Genomic DNA, 22439 nt, shown 5'->3' with positions numbered 1-22439 from the left:
TTGATAACAAGATATAACACTTTTTGAATAAGTAGTATTAGTAGAGTGATATCTTTCAGTGTATGCATTTCCTTTTGAATAAATTTCAATTCGAATGTGAATCATAACGAAAGAGAAACTTCTTACGTCTAACTTTATCAACTTCCTATTCTATTCCTACACATTCCTACACAAATTCCTACACATACTCACCACATAAAATCGTAGATAGTATTACGAAACTTTTGTTTTTTTATACGATCGGTATTTCAGAACACGAAACACGAAATCTTCTTAGATGCCTGATCTATTCTTCATCTTATCCATGTCCAAATGTATCAGATGAACGAAACGAAAGGGTTATTTCGTATTGCATAATAGGTCAGTAGCGCCATCAAGCAGTATAGTCTCCGAACTATATAGCCAACGATATATCGAATTATCAGAGCTGAGACAAGCTGGTCGTTGAATGATATTGAAGTAACCGGTAGTGCTCGCTTCTCACTACCTAAAGCTTGTTTCCTTTTTGACCCCCTTTATATCGGGTAGTAAAGTATATTACAAAAAAGATGATGCAAGCTAGTTTTTGGAGTTTGGTGACCACTTCTGTCAGAGTAAGTAAAAAGAAAAGATATTTATGAATAAATGACCTCGTGGATACATTACAATCGTATCAGACCATACATTTTACTCTATTTCGTAACATTTTGAAGGACAAATAATTTTGTTATATATTTAATTCCACTATTTAGCTAACTTTCTTTGCTATTGGTCATTTTTTCCTTATGAAGCATTGATTAAATATTTGAGGAAGCAAAATTGATTTGTTAAATTCATTATTCGATATGAAAATACGTTCTCCTTACTTCGTTGGTTATGTCACCTACATCTGACTTTGTCAAAGTTTAAGGATTACAGATATAATGATAGCAAACAGAGATAGAAAATTCTTTCTTAATCAATAACTTTCTGTTTTTTCTGTTTTTCTTATTAGCCATCATGTGTCAAACGTATTGTACCTGGCTTGACAGCTGCACAGCAACGCAGATACGCTAGTACTGCGGAAGCAGATCTAGTTGTAATAGGTGCTGGTCCTGGTGGATATGTAGCATCAATTAAAGCTGCACAACTAGGAATGAAAACTGTTTGTATAGAAAAAGATGAAACATTAGGTGGGACTTGTCTGAATGTTGGATGTATTCCATCGAAATCTTTATTGAATAGTTCACATTATTACCACATGGCACATGCTGGAGAATTACAAAAATTTGGCATTAACGGTATACTTCTCATTTCTTTTTTCCTTTTTAAATATCCATAATTTAACAATCACTAATTTGACAATTCTGTTTTAGTCGACAATGTTTCTATCAATATTGATCAAGTAATGCAGCAGAAACGAAGTACAGTGAAAGCCTTAACAAGTGGTATTGCTAGTTTATTTAAAAAAAATAAGGTGGAATGGGTTAAGGGTCATGGCAAAATTACTGGTCCAAATCAAGTGAGCGCACTTGGTCCAGATGGTTCAGTAGTAAGCACTATTAATACTAAAAACATTATAATTGCCACTGGCAGTGAGGTCACGCCGTTTCCGGGTATAGAAATCGACGAAAAACAAATTATTTCATCCACTGGATGTTTATCGTTAAACGCAGTGCCAAAGAAATTGATAGTAATTGGTGCTGGTGTTATTGGGTTGGAATTAGGCTCAGTTTGGCGCAGGTACATTTCATACTGAAATTAATTGTATGAATTGTAAACGAGATATGTTGAGTTGCTTTATTTGCTCCTATAGATTAGGCGCTGAAGTAACAGCAGTCGAATTTTTACCGACTATCGGTGGAGCAGGTATCGATGGCGAAGTTAGTCAAGCGGTACAAAAACTTTTAGTCAAGGAAAAATGGGATTTTAAATTGGGGACAAAAGTCACTGGTGCGAAAAGATCAGGCAGTGAAATCATCGTTTCTGTCGAAAACGCGAAAGATCCTAGCAAAAAGGAGGATTTAATGTGCGATACACTTTTAGTCTGTGTTGGCAGAAGGCCCTATACGAAAAATTTAGGATTAGAAGATTTGGGAATCGAACGAGACGAAAAGGGCAGGATCCCTGTAAACAATAGATTCCAAACAGTAGTACCTTCGTAAGTACACACTTTGTTGAGAAAGTTTTCGTCAGCGTAATTATATGTAAAATTATGTTCATATAGGATTTATGCTATTGGAGATTGCATTCATGGGCCAATGTTGGCTCACAAAGCCGAGGACGAAGGTGTTATTGCGGTTGAGGGCATTGCCGGAGGTAGTTAAGAAATACTCATTATAGTTTTTCCGTTTGTATCCCTGAAAGTTTACAGCAATTATGACGACTTATTCAGGTGCCGTTCATATCGATTACAATTGCGTACCTAGTGTAATATATATACATCCAGAAGTTGGTTGGGTAGGAAAAACGGAAGAAGACTTAAAGAAAGAGGGTATCGAATACAAAGTTGGAAAATTCCCACATATAGCAAATTCCAGAGCAAAAACGAATGCAGACACGGATGGTTTTGTTAAAGTCTTAGCTGATAAGAGTACAGACAAAATATTGGGAGTACATATGATTGGTGCATACGCTGGTGAATTGATTAATGAGGCAGTTCTTGCAATGGAATATGGAGCAAGTGCAGAAGATGTTGCGAGAACATGTCACGCTCATCCGGTAAGTAGATATACGATATTCGATCGAATGTTGAATATAGGACACTGATTTTATCATTGTTCTTATAGACATTCTCGGAAGCCTTCAAGGAAGCCAATTTAGCTGCATATTTCGGAAAACCTATCAACTTTTAAGTATATGGATAAATTATCTATGAAACGTTAATATTTTGATTCATCGTAGCCTCGATCTAGTCTACGTTTAATTTCAAATGTGTCGCGGTACACTTTTAGCACCTTCCCAGGTCTCATTATCACTTAATCATATAAGGAAAAAACTGTAAATAAAAGTATATACAGGAATTTATGGAAATATTACATCTTTTATAGTAGATTTATTTTTGTTGCTTTATTATTGTATTTATTATAAATAAATTGGTAATTCATCGAATATATTTAAGAATATAAAACTGGGTGTCTGTAACCTTGTGACATCTTATTTCGGTAATCTTAAGAGTAGAGATAAGTTTTTATTATGTTACTGTTGAAATTCAGTTTCCCGATTTCATAAAAACATCCGCCTTAACAGGAGTTTTACCTTGTAAGTTATAGTAATTTTGGTCGTTGTGTAATTAGATATAAATAAAATTTAGTACACTTATAATAGTAATAAACAACTAAGCAAATATGCTACTGTGTTTCCCCGTCTTTAGAGAAATTTTAATAAACTTTTCAAAATAGAGTAGAAGCTCGTACGTACCTATTACTCGAAGTACGGTCGAGTGTAATTTCAATTATACACGTATAAGCAAATTTTCATAATAAATGTATTATAATATATGCAATTATTTATTTTATGTTCAAACTAGATTCTATGTATCGAAGAAGGAAGTTGAAATCCTAACAGTTAGATCATAATATTTAAAATAATAAAAAGAACTGTAGCTATATCATGCTATACATTACATATTAATACACACAGTGAACTGCTATTATTAAAACTGCTTGTTCCTCGATCTGTTCGCATAAATAAAATTTTATCGTATCTCGATGAAGATCTCCTAAAAGAAACGACTACAATTTCTCGTAAAATATAAAGAACACGGTAGTATACTTGTTAAGTTGTTTATTATTGCTATAAATGTACCAAATGTTTAACCTCAACGTATAAAAATTAAAGGTAAAATAATATTGGCAGTATATACGATTGGTACATACACTGGTGAAAGCGAGCAACTATCAAAGTCGAGGTAAAATATATATGCATATAGAAGTGTGTGAACTAGGTACGTTCCTGAAGAGCACATGACCGGCGCAGCAGTAGCAGCGTTGCCGGCGCGGCAGTTAGCCACGACTTGCAGCGGCCATCGGCAACGTTGCTCGACGGCAGGGAGAGAGAGAATTCTGAGGGTGGCACTTGTGCGGCAAACACACCCAATGTTTGTGTTTTCGAATTTTTCGTGATACTACGAGTGGTCGGTGGCAGTTTAGCAAGGGATGTAGCGCCGTTGTCGAACCGCTCGAGATGTGGACGACGACGAAAACAACTAAATACGGCGTCGGTGAGTTCTCGTAGGTGTTCTTTCGCGATTAATGCGCGGCATCGACCCTGCGGATCTGTCAAACTGCTCGTGTCCTGATCCGCGCGATTCTCCACGAGTTTTAGTCGCGTCCAGTATAGGTGCTTAACGATCGACATCGTGTCATCTATTATATACACGGTACGTCGCGGTTTTCCGCTCTCGCGTCAGGTATCTCAGCGTCAATGATTCGATCAACCAGCGTCTTGACTTCTTTCGGGTACATGCCGCTTAATACGTTGTAGGTATGATGCTGCCGCCGTGTCGTGTCGCTGCACGAGTGTATGTGTGCCGCTATTTTGCTGAGTGTACCGCGACTCTCCCATTCATGCATTGATCGTAGAGGAGTAGGAACTAGAGTCCGATAAATCGAACTAATTTTCTTCGTCAGTTTTTCATCTAGCGTCTTTCTCTTTCGTTTTATATATTTACTTGCATCTATATTTACACTTGGAAAACTATTCGTGTCCCAAAATTTGGTGTGAAGTGGTACGCGACCTTCGAAATTTAGACCATTGACCGTTGATATCGATGATCGCAAGTCAAATCAAATATTCGACCGAGTCTCATTTCGTAGTCAGCTGATGGTTCTTTGAAACGAGAGGTCCACCACTCTCGAGTATCCTTGAATTACGACCGCTTAATTTTGTTTTGTCTGTTTCGTCTGGGGTACATAACATCGGCAGGCGCACGCCCGCGCGCGTTCCCCGCTTTGATGTTAATTCCTCTACAGTCTACACCTCTGTCCATGTTTACCGTAGGCGGATGTAACATCTTCGTCAAATAGACTGATTCCTTCCGTTTCTCGTTGATAATTTTTCTTCGAGTAAATCATTATGTAATTTACACGATAATCTTAGATATCGAGATTCGTATAGTAAAACACTTTCTTTTTTCAATAAAAAGATTCGCGTGTTTCACTCCATTTGTTTGGGCGATGTCGAACGATGAAAACTCGTGGTTTCGAGCAATTTTTCGTTGAAAAACTCGTCAAGATATACGGCTTAATAGAATGCACGCTTGACACGTATTGCTCTTCTGGAGAGGTGCAACGACCACGATGGATGAAAAACGCGCGTGAAATGCATGGAGGTAGCGTCGTTGAGATTCGAACGTGCTAAACGCGACTGCGAAACCTTTGATCAAAAGACCTTTATTTAAACCACGTATCCTATTCTACGTGAAATCTGCATGACAAAAGAATTGCAAATTTTCTACACGAAAATCTCGTTACTCTTTCCTCCGTTGTTGTTATTTTTATAAAAGAGAGAGAAGAATATTAGGAATGTGATACGCCATATCTCGAGACTTCTCGAAACTTTCTGCTATTTTTACGATCCGAAACTCTCGAAAGGAAATAACATTTTTTTTTGTTCTTATATAAATAACTCGTATGATATGAATTTGATAAAAAAATAAAATAAAAACTTAATTCCTTCACAAAGATAACCGGTGTTAGTATCGGCTAGCGATTTTAATTTTAATAAATAATCTGATTTTCTCAAAAACTGCTTGACTATTACCCCGCGCTTTTATCCTCTGACAATATAGTTAGTCCCTAAAGACAATTTTTCCAGAGTCTCGAGGCGAAATTTCTAGTTCGAATTTAAAAGTCGAGTTTTTTAGCATCTGAAAAAGAAATATTCTTTTTCTCAGCGATTCAAATATTTTCCACGAGCTTTCTCTCCGAACGGCATTACATCGCACGCGACGCTTGTTTGTTCCGACTAATTTTGCTCGGAGCAACAATCGGAATGTCGAAGGATCAATTGAGCGCGCTATCCACGATCAACCGGAAACGCTGCCGCTGCTTTGAATTGAACGCAAACTCGCGTTGTATCGCGTCACGTTTAGTGGCGATTAAACCGTCTACCGCGTCGAAATGTCTGTCCGTAGCGATACTTTGCTTGAGGAAGGAATGCGACATCGGAGCCGATAAAGCGTCGATTCCATACGCAGCATCGTCCTCTTTCACGTTTTCGCGATTAAAGAACTGCATTGACGCATTCTTAACCTTGCGTTCCGATTTCTGTACAGTCATCGCGAATTTTTTTCACGACACAACCTGTTTAATCACGCTCTTTGTTTCGATACTTTACGACCAAAGTATAATAGAAACAACATCGATTGTTTCGTCGCAATGTGTTTCTACGGTTTACGTATAGCGTTTGTATCAGTTTCAGTGATAAGATCCGTTGCTCTTTGTTTTAGATACGTCGATACATTCCTCAGATTCGTTGCGCCGTGCTTTATCGTTAAGCTCCGCCAATTTCGCGGCAACTGTCGCACGATATTTCTAGAAACCTTGCCACAGCTATCGAACGCGTCAAGGAAGAACAAACTCCGACAGTTGTCGCTCTCGCATCCTTTCTAATTATCGAACATACTCGTTTCCTCGATTCGATTGCCACATTATGATTAAGCAATCGGTCATAATTCCACGGAAACGTGGAACAAGAACGCCTTGGTAAGCCGGCGTTGAAGTCTGGCTTAGCCTTTTAACGTTGTCTTCTTAATCAGCTGCAACGTTATTACGTCTATCGCGTAACGTTAGTATTACAAAATCATGCAGAGCAGTCTAAAACGAATTATACAGGGTGGTTGGTAACTGGCGGTACAAGCGGAAAGGGGGTGATTCTACGCGAAAAAAGAAGTCGGAAATATAGAATAAAAATTTCTCGTTCGAGGCTTCGTTTTCGAGAAAATCGACTTTGAATTTTCGCTCGGTACGCGTGCACTTTATCGCGTCTCGTTATAACTCGTCTCGTTATAAAGAGAAAAAAAATTGTTATCCTATATTTTCGACTTCTTTTTTCGCGTAGAATCACCCCCTTTCCGCTTGCATCCCCATTTACCAACCACCCTGTATATGGAGTATTATAATAGAGTCTACAGAGGATGGTACACAGTCCATCGGATATGACGTGTAAACTTTAAACGCGTTTTTCTCGGTTACATTTTCTGATATAACTAACACGATATACATATCAAGTTCTTGTTGATCGACTTCTTTCAACGGTAGACGTTCTACGGTACACGTTCAGTCGCTTATCGATATCGTAAAGACCACGGAGTCTTTAAACATCGAAACGCACGGACAACTTCCTTCGTCTCTATTTGAACGAAATTTAGTATCGTAAAAGCGATTGCTTTATTATCCGAAAGTTCCATCGTCCGTACACTCTGCCTGTTAGTTCGGCTATAGAAAGCTCCACGACGTACAAAAGGCCGTCTTTTCAAACGGCGCGACTCTTCCTTTTTTCATCAAAATATTCCAATTTCTCGATAGCAGGCGACGAGTGTCGAAGCGATTTGCATCGGCTGGACGAGCAGCTCGTCCTCCGTCTCGAAATGTCCTTGTTAAAGTGGTCCGAACTACTTTTTGCCTGGTGGTCCCGCTCCAGTTCTGCCATAAAAGGCAGAAATCCATTTTCCGAGTGAAACCACGGCGACCGTTTATACGAACGACGCGACTCCACGCGATACGTCGAAAACGAAGCTTGTTTCCGCCGCCTCTTTACCTATTGTCTCTCCGATGTATGGAAAACGGCCGTCGAACTTGGATAGAGAAAAGCAGAGAGAGAGAAAGAGAGAGAGAGAGAGAGAGGTAACTGGAAAGAGCGGCCAAAGAACAGAGTACGTTGCTTTGTGTTTCTTTGTGGCTATCGTCGTCGTTTATTATTCCTCTTCCGGTGAGCCCATCTCCCAATGAACACAGCCCGATCTCGAGAAAACTGTAGCAAAGGAACGAGTCTGTCGCTGGTCGACAAAACCTATCGCGATGTACCGTCGCTATTTTACTGATTCCGCTTTTTAACGTGTGATACGAATGTAAGTGGACGGTCGTCGAACTCGTGATACGAACGGCTCTAATCGAACGGCCTTAAGATACGTTTCCGCGTGATAATAAATCCTGTACTTTTACGTTCATAGACCAGACAGCGGATGCAGCAGTCTCTATCGTAGTTTCATATTTTTACGAACGCAGCCGAAGAAATGGAAATTTCCAATTAGAGATTCTTCCATCCGCTGAACATCGTAACGAGCTCTTTACTTTCGCTACTTTTTTACTCGGCTACTGTTCTTGCGTTCTGCGCGTTTCTGCATATTTCCATGTCCTCGAACGTTCTCTTCTTAATAATCAACGATAAAAAGAATTTTATTCGTAATAACGTTTCCTCGATTGCTTCTCTCTTTTTTTTCCGTCTTCTTTGTTACTAAATATTAGCTGGCGAATTTTTATACGTTTACGTGATTTAAGTCAGTGCCGAGAGGATTAGTGGAAGTTTCTAACGAGTGGAACGTGAGAAAAGTTTTCATTACGCGAACCTCTTTCGCCTTAATCTCCTTTAATCTGTTACGATTCTGCTATCTTCTCTAATAATTACGAACTCACCAAGACCTATGTTTCTAACCGCCGTGGAATATTCAACGACTGGCAAAAGCATTAGCTTCGCCCTGTTCCGTAGTCTGCGTCAGTTCCTTCGCTGTCAGGTGGAAGGACAGATCGGAGTCCTAAATTTCTGGACGAGAGCGCAGCGTAGATAAAGCGTGAATAAACCTATTTCATTGGTACAGAGCCGCGTCCGCGCCACGATTAAACTATAATCTTTCAATCTAACAATCTGCACGGTGATCTGGTCGCGGCTGCATTCCCGCGTATTGTTTCTTTCGCCGATTAGCATTGTGCGATCCTTCGTTGACTCGGTCGATGCGTTTGTTGCGACGTTCCCAACGATGCAATTCTCGATTCCCCGAACTCGCGGATTCGACGTGCCCACGTGCTTGTTTTCAGCCGACCAATTGTCACTGGCCATCGCGACCAATTTCTCCACGACCTAAAATAATCCCAGCTATCTTACGTTCTTTCAAAGAACGTCCGCCTCTAAAAGTTTGCCACGATTACTTCGGCGGTTTCTACCGCGGTAATTAGCTCGAGATTACGCAAGACAGGTGATATCGAGAGGAAGAAATTCTTACTTCTTGAAATTGTTTTGCCTCTACTCGACAATTTTCCAAGGCCATTTCTTTGTATTCCTTGTAATTAACGGAAACACGTTGTTGTTGATGTTTTTGCGGAGGAAACTTGATGCGAGCGTACGACTGGATCGCTACGAATCACGGAGAAAGTGGGTGCGTATTTTTCTATATGCGAAATGAAAAGTGCAAGGTATCTGGTCGATGGAAAAAAAGTGGGTCGTTTTGAATTTCTTGAAATTTATTCATATGATATGATGGAGGCGGCGAACGCGCTGGTTATATCACACGTTGCAAATCCAGGGATCAACGAAATTATGCAGAATCCCTCGAGTGATATCGAACGTGGCAGAGCTTTCCGCTGTATTTAATATCAAATAATCTCGATAAATGCTCTCTCGTCTGTGATTTGACCACCATTATCGATCGTTTCTGCCGGTTAAAGCGTCCCGCTTACGAATCATCGAAAATGCAGCGATAATTAAATTATTAAAGCAGAATAATAAAGTTCGTTCGACTCTTGCTATTATATTTTCAAAGATATCCTGGAGACTTGCGTTAGTTGCAGCGGATAAGCTTACGACGAGTAACGCGAACAAATACAGGGTGGTTGGTAACTGGTGGTACAAGCGGAAAGGGGGCGATTCTACGCGAAAAAAGAAGTCGAAAATATAGAATACAAATTTTTCGTTCGAGGCTTCGTTTTCGAGAAAATCGACTTTGAATTTTCGCTCGGTACGCGTGCACTTTATCGCGTCTCGTTGTAACGGATCTCACTGTAGATCGTTGTCTCGATTGACGTTATTTTTTTAATTTTTAAATTTTTAAATTTTTAAATTTTTAAATTTTTAAATTTTTAAATTTTCAAATTTTAAATTTTTAAATTTTTAAATTTTCAAATTTTAAATTTTTAAATTTTTAAATTTTCAAATTTTATATTTTTAAATTTTTAAATTTTTAAATTTTTAAATTTTCAAATTTTAAATTTTTAAATTTTTAAATTTTCAAATTTTATATTTTTAAATTTTTAAATTTTCAAATTTTTAATTTTTAAATTTTTAAATTTTTAAATTTTCAAATTTTATATTTTTAAATTTTTAAATTTTCAAATTTTAAATTTTTAAATTTTCAAATTTTTAAATTTTTAAATTTTTCTTCTATATTTTCGACTTCTTTTTTCGCGTAGAATCACCCCCTTTCCGCTTGTACCACCAGTTACCAACCACCCTGTATATCGTTCGTGATCGCATCGTTCGATAAGGACGAAAGAAAAAGGAAAATTACGATTGTCCCGTAAAAGATACGTACGTGGAGGAACGTGGTGGAAAATGGATTTTCAAGAGATTCGACTGAGGTTCCATTCGCGAAGAGCAGAATGCTTGCGTCAGGTGGAGTTAATTGAGCGATTGTTACGAGGCAGACTACGATCGAGGAATAGTTTTGCCGCGCTGCAACAATGTTTTTCCTTTGAAATATCGGAGAGTAAGATCGAACCGCGGTAATTGCAATGTATAAAACAATTAGAAGGACAAAACGAATAAACATTATGTTGCGCGATAAGTTGGTTCGCGTTCCTTCGAAACAACATCGATGATCGTCAGTTTTACATAAATTGAGATTGACTATTAAATTAAAATTAAATTAAAATTAAATTAACCATTTAATCAACGACGTACGCGTTACTGTATTCCACTGTTCTTCACAGATGAATCAAGTAATTCATTCGCTTCGCTGTTTCAAAGTTTCTACCTTTTTATCAAATGGCAATTTCTCCGCTCGCATTTTTCAAAATTCCCAATCTGCGTATTGTTGCGTTCTCTGGATTACAATTAATTATAAATAATTGTTATATCGTGATATTGATATATACGTTGTCACGAACGCACAATTACAGACAGAATTCATCGTAGTGGAATTTCACTTGGAAACTGAGGAAAAAGTAGCTCGAAATGGTTGATTTTTACGACAAATTCGAAATCACTGAGGTGCACGTACCTTCAGATACGTACGTTTTTGAACACAGTAGCGAACGCGTATCTGCGATAGTTCGTATTGGAGTTATCGTTTTATCGTTGGCACGAGCTCGCGATTGCCGTAATCGATCCAGTAGACCGTCGATTAACAGGTTCTCGTTAGATATACAGAGGAAATTCGATTCTTTATTGCCGTGACGCGTAGACTGCTCGTAATTACGTTTCGCGACACGTTGTTGTGCAAGTTATTTCCAAGGCTGTCCACGTTTTTCCCGCGATGTGTTTGGTCCGATGCGCGGATTATTCGCGCCAAACGATACAACTTCCACCTGGAATTCCTAATGATTTCCACGAGCCGGCTTATATCCAAGTTCACAGTTTCGATTTAACTTTTGCCTTCGTTTGCATCCAATTTCTCCTTTCGTTCGATTCTTTCACCTTCTCGCCATATAATTTTCTACGCCAACACTTCCGTTAATAAGCAACGGCGAAGCTTAACTCCGAGAAGCTTAACTTAGCGTCCGAATAATTATTAAGAAATTATCAAAATCGTTAAGTATTGTGATGCAACTTGAAATCCTAGGCCAATCGATCGTTGGATTTCGTTCTCGAGAAGAATATTAAATTAGATAGTAGGTTGTAGAATGTCTCGTTTTATATATATGTAATTACAGAAATAATTATAGAATTATAATTATAATTTCTGAATAGAATTTCTAAATAGAATCATAATTATAATTTCTAAGTATAATTTCTAAATAGAATTATAATTATAATTTCTAAATATAATTTTTAAATAGAATTATAATTATAATTTCTAAGTATAATTTCTAAATATAATTTCTAAATATAATTATACTTCTATAATTATTTCTGTAATTACATATATATAAAACGAGACATTCTATAATCTACTATCGAATTTAATATTCTTTTTGAGAAAGAAATCCAACAATCGATTGGCCTAAGATTTTAAGTTGCATCATATTTAGAAATTATAATTATGATTCTATAATTATTTCTGTAATTACATATAAATAATACTTACAATAATACTTGCATAAAAATAATTATGTAATTATAACAATAATTATATTTAGAAATTATAATTATGATTCTATAATTATTTCTGTAATTACATATAAATAATACTTACAATAATACTTGCATAAAAATAATTATGTAATTATAACAATAATTATATTTAGAAATTATAATTATGATTCTATAATTATTTCTGTAATTACATATAAATAATACTTACAATAATACTTGCATAAAAATAATTATGTAATTATAACAATAATTATATTTAGAAATTATAATTATGATTCTATAACTATTTCTGTAATTACATATATATAAAGCGAAACATTCTATAATCTACTATCTAATTTAATATTCTTTTAATCTGTCTGTAATAATAAGAATTATAATTATAGAATATAGATTCAATAATAGACGTTATGACGCCGCAATATCTTTCGTTTCGATAGAACAAAATGGATCATACATAGTTGAATAAAATAATATAAAAGGAAAAATGTCGTGCCTAATATTAATTATAAATAATATTCTGCAATTGGACAACTGTTTCAACCAATATTAACATTCGTACGATGCTAAGCGTTTCCTCCGAACGTTAAGGTCTTTCGCGTTTGCTAAACTATGAGCAAGATCGAAATACAAAAGAGTAGGAAGATCACAGCGAAGCTAAGGTTCTTTCCCTCGCTTTGTTTGCGGTTTGTCGTTTTAAAACACGAACAAGCCGAGACGAATGAAACTCTGGGAATTGAGACGCGAGCGGAATCAGTTTATCGGGAATCGCTAAAAGCGTGGTTGGAAAAGTCAGAGGTGATCGATACACGTCTCCGCATTCGGAAGTTCTCCGGACTACGTATTCCACGATTTCAGACGAACTATATTAAACGGACGTGGATAAAGTCTGCGTGTTCGCAGATTTTCCGCCACGATAATTTCCGAGCCGAGCCGGCTACATTTACGATTTTCACGCTCGATCGAATCGTTCGAGGGAATCTTTGCCCCGAGGCAAACTTCCCAGGAAAAGGCGTTTAATCGCCTTTCCGAAACTTTGGCTAATTCGCGTAGAAAAATCGTATAATCGCGATATTTCCATTGCATCTCTTCGCGACGAGAGTTGCTTAGCTGCGTCTCTTACGAACATGTTGCAAGATGTATATTATGTTCCTCACATCTGATCTTCCATTACCGCGAAGCTTCTTATTTTCTCCATAATTAACATATTTTCTAAGTGTGCTTGTATCGGAGATTACGAAAGAATACACGGTAGAACTAATCGATAAAATGTGTTCGACGTAACGTCGGATTAACTAACGTCGAAAATCTGTCGAACTATGGAGAAACTATGGAGAATATGTCGACATACAGTCGAACGTTTCCACGTTTCTTGCCTCGAAGCGGATAAGAAGCACGGGTCGGTCGGTCTCTTCGCTATAAAGGCGGAGCTCGCATGGAAAGATGACGAGAACGGTATTGAATCCATGAAGCAGGCGATAGAATGATTTCAGATGTCATTGTTTACGGTTTCTTCCGGGTCCGTGCTTGCTTTTGCGCTGGTGTTCGTAGGCTGGTGTTCGTAGGCTGGTGTTCGTAGGCTGGTGTTCGTAGGCTGGTGTTCTCCCTAAAGCCATTATAGACCCTTTCTCCCTACCCTTGGTTGGGAAGCATTTTGACGCGCTCCAACCTACCACGTGTACGCGTTTCTGGGGTGACCTGAAAATCCTTGGCTCTCCCTCTCGTCTTTTGGTCCATCGATTTTCCTTCTTTCCCCTCCCCTATCTGTACGAGTCTACTTTCAAGGATTCGTACGGTATCTTGTAGAATATACGGATAAACGCTCGTTCGTCCTCTTTATATATCTTTCTGTATACATCGTTGTAGTATATTTTTATATGTACTTTTTGTTTGAATTTCTTGAACACATTTTATACTTTGGTAGTTTTATCGCTGAGACGTTCTTAAGCGTCAACTTGGTAACAAGTCTGTCAGAATGCGGGTCCTGTTTATAAAATGTATAGAGGAAGTGTATAAAGGACTCGGGTAGGATGTTTGATCGTGAGATTTATTAAATGCTGTTGAAACCGTCGAATATATTTAAAATAATAAATTAGTATACAGGCTATATTCGCTGAGACGCTCGTTCGATATACAGGGTGGTTGGTAATTGGTGGTACAAGCGGAAAGGGGGTGATTCTACGCGAAAAAAGAAGTCGAAAGTATAGAATAAAAATTTGAAAATTTAAAAATTTAAAAATTTTAAAAATTAAAAAAATAACGTAAATCGAGACAACGATCTACAGTGAGATCCGTTATAACGAGACGCGATAAAGTGCACGCGTACCGAGCGAAAATTCAAAGTCGATTTTCTCGAAAACAAAGCCTCGAACGAAAAATTTTTATTCTATATTTTCGACTTCTTTTTTCGCATAGAATCGCCCCCTTTCCGCTTGTACCATCAGTTACCAACCATCCTGTATTTAAAATAATAAATTAGCGTACAGGCTATATTCGCTGAGACGCTCGTGCAATATATAAGTCGTAAAATAGGATCGCTAATGACTCGTTAATTAGATCGCTAAATTTTAATTCGTTGATAACCGATCGACACCTGACTGTAACACTTTTCCTTGCGATCGCGTCCGTTTATTTATACCGGTCGGGGAGAGTCGGAAAATTTAAATTTGTTTTCGTCGGTTGCACGTAGCGGCGACATTATTTTGCTCGAAGTTTATTTACTCTTACATTACGCGTATCCTAACGATCTTGATACCCCGAGGCAGAACAACAACATGATTTGAATTGTCCTCTAACTCATGTGCCGCTAAAAATGATTTACTCTAACGATAAATATTAGGTTGTTCAAAAAGTTTCTTTCATTTCATAATAACGAAGAATTTCTATTTTATATTATTTCACTGAATTAGCTATGATCCATTTCGTTATATTTCTATTATTACGTTCGTGCATCATTCAATAAGCTAATATAAAATAAAACACATCGTGCGTCTATTATTTCCTTATGAAACGAAAGGACCTAACACAAGTACAGAAATTTGTGGAAACACAATTTAATTATACATCGCATACGTGGTTAACGATTTCATCGTAACGTCGAATATTACCAGCTTTTTACAACGTTTTCTCATTTTTCATTTTCCAAATGATTACGCAGATTTGCTTAATTTTTCATATCGCAACACCCAACGTACTTTTGAACGCTGGTGTCCCATTACGCGACAATTAACTCGAACAAATCTGATTCGGAGAAACGGTTAGGCGACAAGAATTTTACTTGGTCGCGTGTTACGTAATTGTTCGCGTAAAAGTCATCGTGTAATTTTCTTTTTCCATGGAAAAACAAGCAACGCATTGGCACCTTGATATCGCGATCGCGTAACGTTGCAAGCGAATAAAAACCGATAAAGTACTGTCATTTAGCAGGTATCAGTCTTTGATCTCGTTTACTTATTCATTTATGCACGCACGCACGTGTTCACCTACCGCAATGCGACCATTTTGCCCTTCTTTCGTCTTCCCTTGCTTCTCATTCCTCTTCCTGTCTCCTTAACCTTGGTCCCTGAACCTTTCCTGCCGTCTTCCAACCTTTTTCTCCCTCTTTCCATCCTTCTTTATATATTTACCCTTCTTCTTCAAGTTGTAGCAATTTGTTCCTCTCTGCCCTCGGAAACTACGCTACGATTCGTCCACAGTTTGGCAACAAACTCCACTTTGCTAATCAAATTTTCCAGGCTAACGAGTTATCGGTTCGCTACACACAGATTCCGTCGAACTTCTGCTCGCTGTTTTCAACGTGCAGCAAATATTCCGCCAGACACACCCTGTTGGCTTCAATCGCTGTGACAAAGAATCGATCGTTCGATTTCCTATTCCAGACATTATGAGATCGATTATGAGATTCGAAAGTTGTGTTTCGGTTACGCGGTAGAAATGTAACGAACGTTCCTAACATTTTCCTTCTCTATGCGTCCGTATATCGGCCATTTAGGTCTACGATCGTTTCGTGTTTCTTCCTCGGCTGTTTAATTCCTCTCTTCGAAGAAAAACGTTGGCTCCTCGAGACCACGAAATCGTCGATGGATTGTTCGATTCGCTTGTAAATGTTGGGCCATTCGAGCGCGATTGGTCGTGTAGCAAAGTATGGCCAGAATACGAAAGAATAAAATAAGAATTGCCGGCACGTTCTTTCGTTATCGTACACTCGACAAATATTTTTCCAGCGCTCCCTTTCCTAACTCTGCTGCCTTTTTGTCTCATTTCCCACCGGTTCGTATTTTTCTTACGCCAAGAAATCTGCCAAGTTTCAACAACCTGCGAACAAATTCTCGTTCAGCGTGACTTCTTCTTGCGATATTCTATCAACGAGAGGCGATATACCGAGAAGATAGAAATTCGACGATCGCACGCAGTACCATTGAACTCGATTACAACAATTACGAGGCTCGATATTTTCGAAAGCGAAAGCGCCACAATTTAGTCGTTCGCGGTTTTCCATCCTCGCGTTTCGTGTCATCGAAATCTGTCCGACTACCATAAATCGCGGCCCATGGCGTTTTTGAAATAAAGTCGCACGTGCCTAGTTTACTATATACGACTCTCCGCATTGATCGTGGAAAAGTTGGAACATTCGATTTTCGATAGAGGGTGTTCTAGAATTACCGGTCACCTCGTACGTACGTACTAGCGCACGAAGGATAGAGCGAAAGCACGGCTCCCTCCGTCGTGGCCGTTTTACACGGTAGAACGGGAGTTATCGATTTAATTTCCCGGGAAAACTCATGGGGGGAACGGTTTGGGAAAGGGACTTTCGATGCGAAGGTTTCGACGTCTCCCTTTGTTCGCGTCTGTCAGCCCCTCGAGAAGCTTCGACAAAAAATTCCCGTTTTTCCCATCTCCTCACTAACATGCGCGTATGTGCTATGAACGGTTATGTATATATCGTACGTATATACATATATGACGCGCGTTGTCCTCGACACGTTTCCATCGTGGGAAACACCAAGTCCAGGGAGAATAGTCCTTTATTAGGGCTCAAAGAGAATACCGAATGTATCTGCAACTGGTGTATTTGTAAATGTCTTTTGCTCCGGTTTACTTGATTCTTCCAATAAATTAATTGAACCGAACGATCGTTTGATGCGGTAAATTAATTGAATCGACCAATCGTTTCGAACAGCGTACGTTCGTGATATATTGTACGTGAGTGGTGGGTATCTTCCTGTGGGTTTAATCATTTCGATTCGATGTCTATTATAACAGGGGAAACTATCGAATCTTACGGCTCGTGAGAATGTAATGGTGTTATTTCGATTCGTGTGAATGACTAGACTAGACTAGAGAAACGTTTTATCAGAGTCGTGTAGTCGTCATAATGTCTTACGTACTTCTTGATGGAGGAGATAATAAATGGTCATAAAATTAATCGGGCTTGAGAGTGCGCGAGTTTTGGTCGTTGAAACAGAGACAAGATTTGAGTGAAGATAAAACGCTCGAGTCTTATCGGAAACGTTAGATTTCAATTCGTTATCGAAATCAGTTCTTTCCATTTGCAGTTGCACAAGTTCATTTTTACAGATACTGTAATTAGAAATAGAGAGCGGAAGAGAGAGAGAGAGAGAGTTCATTTTAAATGGAAGCTTCCATAGGATGGAATATAACGAAATTTTAATTGGAAGATCGAATGATTTATGAGTAAAAGATTTAAAAATCAATTTGTGAATGACGTTTGTAAATGGAAATTGAAGATGTGCGATATACAGGTACAAGCGGAAGGGGGGTGAAAAAGAAGTCGAAAATATAGAAGAAAAATTTAAAAATTTAAAATTTGAAAATTTAAAAATTTTAAAAATTAAAAAAATAACGTCAATCGAGACAACGATCTACAGTGAGATCCGTTATAACGAGACGCGATAAAGTGCACGCGTACCGAGCGAAAATTCAAAGTCGATTTTCTCGAAAACAAAGCCTCAACCGAAAAATTTTTATTCTATATTTTCGACTTATTTTTTCACGTAGAATCACCTCCTTTCCGCTTGTACCACCAATTACCAACCACCTTGTATATTCATGGTAATATTTAATAAGCGAATTTCATAGATATTTGGATACTGTTTTCTTAATTGCGTTTGTAAAAATATGAACTTTCACAAATATTCTGACTCGGCTATATTCTTCCTTTAAATACATTCTTTCTGTAAATACATATAATGTATCCAATTTTCATCAGAATATTTAATAGATGAAATAGACCTCTATTTAAATACCCTTTACTCAGTTGAGGTCATAAAAATGCACAAATATTTGTAGATTATTATTTGTGACCCGTTATATTCTTTCCACCTGATATACATGTAACAACATACAATATATCCAATTTTCAGAATATTTCATAAATGAAATAAATTTGTATCTAAATACCATTTTCCCAGTGACAGTCATAAAAATATGAATTTGCAGATTATTATTTGTAACCCGTTATATTCTTTCCACCTAATGTACATATAACGACATATAATATATCAAATTTTGATCAGAATATTTCATAAATAAAAGATAAATCTCTATCTACCATTTTCCCAGTGACATTCGTAAAAATATGAATTTGCAGATTATTATTTGTAACCCGTTATATTCTTTCCACCTGATGTACATATAACGACATATAATATATCCAATTTTCATCAGAGTATTTGACAAATGAAATAAATCTCCATCTAAATACCATTTTCCCAGTCGCGTTCATAAAAATATGAATTTGCAGATTATTATTTGTGACCCGTTATATTCTTCCTACCTGATGTACATATAACACCATATAATATATCAAATTTTGATCAGAATATTTCATAAATAAAAGATAAATCTCTATCTACCATTTTCCCAATGACATTCGTAAAAATATGAATTTTCACAAATGTTCGCAGATTATTATTTGTACATAAAAGTACATATAATGTATCCAGTCTTCGTCAGAATATTTGATAGGCGATTAGATCTGTATTTAAATACCATATACTTGTCCATATTCATAAAAGTCTAAATTAGCATAAACATTCACTGTTTATTATCATTTACGACTACGTTATATTCCTTCCAACGCTGATACGATGAGAATTTCGAAACGACAACCTTAAAGTCATTAGAGAAGGCGAGAAAAAGCCAGGCCGTTTCGAAATGGACGAAAGTCTGGTCGCAGTATCCAGGCTTATTGTTCCGGTGTAGCGGTGGTAGGCGAGCAAACGCGTAACACACATTCCGTGGCCGGTCGTCGGTGAAACGTACGCGTGTACACACGAGGCGGAGGCTAGAGACGCGCTCATTCAGATGCGTCTCGCGTGCGTTTCTCCGCCGGAGGACCGGAAGCTGGCTCGTCGTGCGTGCAGCGTCACGCGTATCCGGTGCCCCGGAGTTCGTTTATCGTGGCCTGACACTTCCACGAAAGGACACGCGCCGATTCTCTTCCCATCTTTAACCCTTCGTCCACGAACTTCTTACACTTTCGCTCCTTTCTAGCGTCGCGATCTAAGACACTTCGTGTCGCATACGTCGCGACAGAACGCGATCTCTTTGATCTGAAACTATGCAGACACTCGACGAGTCTCGAGTCTCGTCGTTTATCGTCATTCGAATATTCCAGACTTTCTTCCATTTCTTCAATCAACGATACCGCTACTGCTGATCAAAATGCCTGTGACATATCGATCGGACTTATCGAAACGTATCTAAGCTGCTCGATTTTGTAGCTTCGAATCACGTTGCGAGCGATTCGAATTTCTCGCTATATATAGAAAGATCGTAAATTTTCGATCAACGTATTTAGCCGGGAGGTGGGCGTGTGTTGAGCTTGAAGAGCGAAACGGTCGATGAACGACCAATGACTGCTATATCAGATTAGATTAGGCAGATCAAACCAACAATGTCACTGTGCTACCTGTGATAAACGAAATAGGATACAGCAGAATTTTTCTAACTAACAAGAACCGCGTCGTTCGAACGCAAATTACCGATTTCCTTCCACGATAGCCGTTAAATTTCATGTGGATCGGCCACGCTTTCTAAAGGGCTTGTATCGTCTGTAGAAACGTGAATCCTTGGATAAAACGTGATATAATATAACGAGCCAAGACTATACGTTTCAATCTCGCGTCGAGTGCGCCGAGCGTCGAGGAGATTTCGCTTCCTCCCCAATGGGCCATCTGCGCCACGAATCATAATATTTGCACGGTGGTGCGACGCGGTCGATACACGGATAAAGAGAAAAGAAGACAGACAGAGAGAGAGAGAGAGAGAGAGAGAGAGAGAGTGAGTTACGTTGCATTAGTTATTTCGTGTAAGAGATCCCAACGTTGTATAATAAGTACGCACGCACCATCGATTAATTGGAAATAACAGTTCACCGCATATATCGTTCGTACAAGTACACCGTCGATGTTACGTTAAATGGAACACTGCTTCTACTATGCCATTAATGCGCGTATATCGAACGTACAAAAGATGCAACTTGTACAACTTGAACCTGACAAGATCATTTTATCTTTGCCTTTCTTTTCTGTTTTACAGCCGTTTACAATTGGCGAGGAGACACGCGCTATGGCCTTCCCTTGGAAATCGGAGAAACCGTGCAGATCCTGGAGGAGTGTACAGGTAAAACGACACGAGATCGCTCGTCGTTTCACGTATCGCTTACGAATGCTTTAGCACGAATCAACGTGGATCAGGTTGGCGAACGAGTCGATCGAACGTGGAATCAAACGATGGATTGCTTGCAGGTTGGTACAGGGGCTTTTCGACCAAGAATCGCGCGGTCAAAGGAATTTTCCCCAGCTCGTACGTTCATCTGAAACCATGTAAAATCGAGAACGAGGGACTGTTCGAGTCGGTGATACCTTTGGAAGATCCGGTGGTCCGAGAAGTTACCCTCGTGCTCCGAGAATGGGGCGGTATATGGAAGAGACTCTACGTGGTGAGTGAGCCGACGACTCTCTACGCTACAATGACCCCTTTCCATTTGCTCGTGCTCGCTTATTTTTCGCGACAACGAGGCCAAATGGCTGGTCGTTGGAAATGGTTTCTACGACAAAGCCGACTAGCTCTACGACACGTATACTTTCGCGTAATGAAAATTGCAGCGAAGGGTCGAAAAGGAACGAAGGAAAAGGAATGGGAACGTCGTCGTCGCGACTCGTTTGAATTCTTAACGACCGACAAGGGACACGCTGTTCGATTGATAATGGAATTGCGCGGATCTTTTGGTACGGTGCCAAGAAACACGCTACGAAGGTCGCAAACATACGTAAAAAATGCTACTGGCGATTAGTCTAAGGGCTAGGTCTGTCTTTCGTGGAAAACTATCTCAACGAACACCAAATTTTTCCAAGTTTCTATCAGGACTATTCTATTTATCGCGAATATAAGAAGCTCCTGTTCGTGAAAAATTCCACTGTCGCGATTGGTCGAGATCCGATTTGCTACGAAGGAGAGACAGAGCTGGCTTCTAAATCTCGACTTGCCAATGGCATTCTTTAAATATATTTTTATACGTTTTACGCTATACGGCCGCGATTTGTATCATAGAACGTACACGATTTCACGATGAACAGAGTAGTAGCGTTCGTACGCCGCCGTGAAGGATTTTCCCTATCGAGTAGAAACTCGAAAGCAGGGAAAAATCACGATACACGCGCAAGCGTACGTAAAGTCAGAGCTTTCGTCGTCCCGCTCAGCTCTTAATTCCTACCATAATCTGCTCGTACTTCTATCTTTCCCTACTAATTGAAATATTTTCGCTGGAACAAAATCAGGAACGGGTAAACTACAAGTTCGACACGCTGCGCAAAGTGATGCGGGAATTGCTGGAATGGCGGCGACAACTTTTGGCCGGCACGCTCACTACCGATCAAACGCGGGAACTCAAGTTGCGAATTATCAACAAAGTGGACTGGGGAAATCGGTAAGTTGGAACTGAAAGTTGAGAATTGCGAACGTGCACGATAGACGCGACAGCACGATTACCGATAATGGTACATGCCCGATCGAGTCGCTGGTCGAAAGCGAAATGCCGCGTTTGCCTCACCGATTTCACCCGTATACTTAATGGAATTTATTGAACGATTACGAACTTCCTCCTATCGTTGTTGCTTGCTTCGTTGTTCGACTCGCTGAGAAACAGCCAGCAGGCAGATTACGATCGGACGAGTCTGGTTAGCTTCAGACCGATGGATACTTTCTGGTTA

General features: G+C 38.8%; 2 protein-coding genes across 3 annotated transcripts in view; both read left to right on the top strand.

Annotated features, from left to right (window-relative positions):
- Positions 1 to 406: 406 nt before the first annotated feature.
- Positions 407 to 3083, top strand: LOC117210034 (dihydrolipoyl dehydrogenase, mitochondrial). Its single transcript, XM_033452621.1, has 7 exons — positions 407 to 593; positions 974 to 1259; positions 1335 to 1701; positions 1775 to 2119; positions 2186 to 2277; positions 2354 to 2679; positions 2748 to 3083. Exons 1-7 carry the CDS (start codon positions 549 to 551, stop codon positions 2811 to 2813), a joined length of 1527 nt encoding a protein of 508 aa, XP_033308512.1. The 5' UTR covers positions 407 to 548; the 3' UTR covers positions 2814 to 3083.
- Positions 3084 to 3767: 684 nt separating this feature from the next.
- The window catches only part of LOC117210031 (dedicator of cytokinesis protein 3), a 55075-nt gene continuing 36403 nt past the window's right edge, over positions 3768 to 22439 (top strand). For both annotated transcript variants that reach the window (XM_033452615.1, XM_033452614.1), the window contains exons 1-4: positions 3768 to 4180; positions 20767 to 20850; positions 20976 to 21169; positions 22008 to 22156. In XM_033452615.1, coding sequence (XP_033308506.1) covers positions 4144 to 4180; positions 20767 to 20850; positions 20976 to 21169; positions 22008 to 22156 — 464 coding nt within the window. In that variant the 5' untranslated portion in view covers positions 3768 to 4143. The remainder of the gene's footprint in view (positions 4181 to 20766; positions 20851 to 20975; positions 21170 to 22007; positions 22157 to 22439) is intronic.

Source organism: Bombus bifarius, unplaced genomic scaffold, assembly GCF_011952205.1.
Source record: "Bombus bifarius isolate JDL3187 unplaced genomic scaffold, Bbif_JDL3187 scf7180000008199, whole genome shotgun sequence".
In the NCBI taxonomy this organism is placed as follows: domain Eukaryota; kingdom Metazoa; phylum Arthropoda; class Insecta; order Hymenoptera; family Apidae; genus Bombus; species Bombus bifarius.
This window is presented reverse-complemented; position numbering and strand designations above follow the sequence as displayed.

Coding starts and splice junctions, on each gene's coding strand:
- LOC117210034 (XM_033452621.1), top strand. CDS start 549: ATGATGCAAGCTAGTTTTTGGAGTTTGGTGACCACTTCTGTCAGA. Junction 1,260..1,334: donor ACAAAAATTTGGCATTAACG/GTATACTTCTCA, acceptor ATTCTGTTTTAG/TCGACAATGTTTCTATCAAT. Junction 2,278..2,353: donor GGTTGAGGGCATTGCCGGAG/GTAGTTAAGAAA, acceptor CGACTTATTCAG/GTGCCGTTCATATCGATTAC.